Source organism: Anarrhichthys ocellatus, unplaced genomic scaffold (assembly GCF_004355925.1).
Source record: "Anarrhichthys ocellatus isolate YVR2014 unplaced genomic scaffold, GSC_Weel_1.0 scaffold2635, whole genome shotgun sequence".
Taxonomy (NCBI): domain Eukaryota; kingdom Metazoa; phylum Chordata; class Actinopteri; order Perciformes; family Anarhichadidae; genus Anarrhichthys; species Anarrhichthys ocellatus.
The window spans coordinates 1-2,775 of record NW_022282609.1 but is presented as its reverse complement, the minus strand read 5'-3'; the positions used below and the strand labels follow the sequence as shown (position 1 = coordinate 2,775).

Genomic DNA, 2,775 nt, shown 5'->3' with positions numbered 1-2,775 from the left:
GGGAAATAATCGAATAAACCTAGAATTTGGTCAGAACAATCTAAAGACCTTTGTGATGAAAAGTTACTCAAAGCTTGTTGTTTCGTGAAAGGCTGTCGCCGTGGCGACGCATTCTTCACCATGAAAAACTAAGGTGTTTTTGAGGGGCTGAAAATGCTCAAAACATAATCAAACTTGTCAAACACATTTAAAATCCTGAATGTTATCTGATGTGATTTTAATGCTTCAGAGTGGCAAGTCGGCTCGATAGCGCCCCCTACAATATTTCGACGATGCAGCCCTCGCAGTACGTTTCACCTAGATGTATGACATTTGGTAAGCAGGTGTATCACATGTAGACTTAAAAAAAAGTCTTAGGGGTCTAAGCTCTAAACTCAACCGGAAGTCAGCCATTTTGAATTTTGTATGAATTTCTCATGTTTTTTTTTGCAATTTCCAGGTGCTCTACTCAAACTTCTCCTAGGGAATTAATCCTATCAATTTAGAATTTGGTCAGAACAATCTAAAGACCTTAGTGATTAAAAGTTACTAAAAGCTTGAGGTTTCATCGAACGACATGACGTGGTGTGGCGACCATTTTACATGGTTCACCATCATCCATCAAGCTGTTGTAACTCGACTATACTTTTTCAAAACTGTTCCAAACTTGACATGGTTGATGACTGTCATGGCTTTAGAACTTCTGTCTGCCAATATCAGCTCATAGCGCCACCAACTAGCAACCATGACAGTAAGCAGGATTCTATAATTACAGGCGTCCGAACACTGAACTTATTAAAGATTCGTGGGCACAACACCAGAAAATAAGACTTTTCTGATCTAAATGTGTGCAAAGTGAGATGTTTCGAGAATGTTGTGCCATTTCTCCTTGACTGTTCCCGCTTTGAGTCGCCCAGCAATGATTGACAGAGCTACTTTAATTACTATTACTATCACTACTACTATTATTATTACTAGTATTACTATTATTATTAGTCCTCGTATTTACAATATATCTGTTTCACTGTTGGTCTGGTATCAGTTATAAAGTTAAAAGGTCAGAAACATTATGTAGGACGAGTTTACCTGGACAGGTGTGTGCGTCGCACACGGGTGTGCGCGTCGTACAGGTGTGTCTAGGAGTTTACATGGACAGGTGTAGGAGGCGTTTACCTGGCGGTGGAGACTTTGGGCACTCGGTCGAGGCTGGCAGTGATGGTGGTGAGCTTTAAGGCAGACGTTGGGGGGGCGGAGGGTCGAGCAGTGTGGAGGGGGGCTCTCACCTGGTTCCTCTGGTTAGGAAGAGACTGAGTGGAAGAGGAGAGAGACCCCCGAGCTGAAAGCCCCAACCTGCTGACAGACGAGGAGGACGAGTACGGAGGCCTGGAGGGACCTGAGGAGGAGTTTACATTAATGATATGATATATAAATTAATATCATCTTATACATTTAAAATAGATACTTCTTTTACAAAATGTCCACTTCATCTCTTATGGACCTCTTTCATTCAATACATCGCTACCTTTTGTCCTCAATGATACTAACTCATATAAATAAAGTTCTCATGAGCATCGGTTCACCCAGCGAGACTCAGACAGGTGAGGTGGCTCACCTGAAGAATGAAGGACTCCGTTGATGCTAGACTTGTAGGGTTTGTTCTCACTGTTGTGACCACGAGGAACAAGAAGAGGAGGAAGAGTAGCGCTGATCACAGCTGAGGCTGCAAACTGAGCGCTGGCCGAGTCCACAGTCTTTGAACGGGACTCACTGGACCTGGTGGACTAGAGAAAGACCAGGACCGGGTGTTACTCAGAGAACCAGACCACCAAATATACAGTATATTACCTGTGTTCAACACAGTGATGTGTGTCTCTATAAAGCAGTATTGTTATATATTAATATATATGTTACCTGTGTTCAACACAGTGATGTGTGTCTATATAAAGCAGTATTGTTATATATTAATATATGTTACCCGTGCTCCACACAGTGATGTGTGTCTATATAAAGCATTGTTGTTCTGTAATTGCAGCTGTTCCAGCTGTTGTTTCTGCATCTGGATCAGCTGCTGCTGATGACTGTGGTACTGCTCCTCTGTGATGCCCCCTGCTGGTACACAGAGAGAAGACATATATATGCATATACATAACTAACTGGCACATGTAGCAGCTGGTCCACATGGGGAGCAGAGCTGAACCATGATGTGACAAAATAAAAAGTCAAATAGTTCATCTAAACTGGAGACTTGGAGATGACTTGACGGTTCAAACTGTTGTTGTTCAGTCAAAGTCTGCTGTCCTCTCAGCTGCAGGATCTGCTGCTGACAGAGATGAAACTAATGATCAGAAGCTCACCTGAGTTATTGCCAGGTAAATGACAACAGGCGACTCTGTGGTCCTCCATAGAAGACTCTGTGGTCCTTCTGCCGCCCTCCCTCTGGCCCTGAACCGGTCTGGGTCTGAAGCAGAACCTCCTCAGGGTCTGGATGTTGCTCAGGACTTCAGTCAGACAGGGGCCAGTGGTTCCTGAGGTCAGGGGGGGTTTCTGCTCCAGTGTTACAGGGTCATTACTGGTCCTGGTCCTGCAGACTTGATGTGTTGAAGAGTCCAGCTGCTTCAGTATTGGATCCAGACCTGAGGAGGCTCGGTCCAGGATGATCCTGATCAGAGAGAGAGATGGAGAAAAGTCTTCAGCTTTACTGATGAAGACTGTGATGAGAGTGAGGGGTCAGTAGATGGGAGCTACCTGCCCCCCCCGTCCTATCCTGCGGCGGCTCAGTCCAGTCCAATGAGGAGG

At 44.6% G+C, this 2,775-nt stretch overlaps 1 protein-coding gene across 1 annotated transcript; it reads right to left on the bottom strand.

Annotated features, from left to right (window-relative positions):
• Positions 1-549: 549 nt before the first annotated feature.
• Positions 550-2,698, bottom strand: LOC116378458 (enhancer of polycomb homolog 2-like). The gene is made up of 4 exons (XM_031840338.1): positions 2,334-2,698; positions 1,955-2,085; positions 1,592-1,760; positions 550-1,372 (listed from the first exon to the last, which is right to left on the bottom strand). Exons 1-4 carry the CDS (start codon positions 2,380-2,382, stop codon positions 1,149-1,151), a joined length of 573 nt encoding a protein of 190 aa, XP_031696198.1. The 5' UTR covers positions 2,383-2,698; the 3' UTR covers positions 550-1,148.
• Between the last annotated feature and the right edge of the window lie 77 nt (positions 2,699-2,775).

Bases quoted from the DNA above. Each gene is read 5' to 3' on its own strand.
- LOC116378458 (XM_031840338.1), bottom strand. From the start codon at position 2,382: ATGGAGGACCACAGAGTCGCCTGTTGTCATTTACCTGGCAATAACTCA. The intron at 1,761-1,954 runs GTAACATATATT...GTCTTTCTCTAG, and splicing joins CATCACTGTGTGGAGCACGG to TCCACCAGGTCCAGTGAGTC. The intron at 1,373-1,591 runs GTGAGCCACCTC...ACTCCTCCTCAG, and splicing joins CGGAGTCCTTCATTCTTCAG to GTCCCTCCAGGCCTCCGTAC.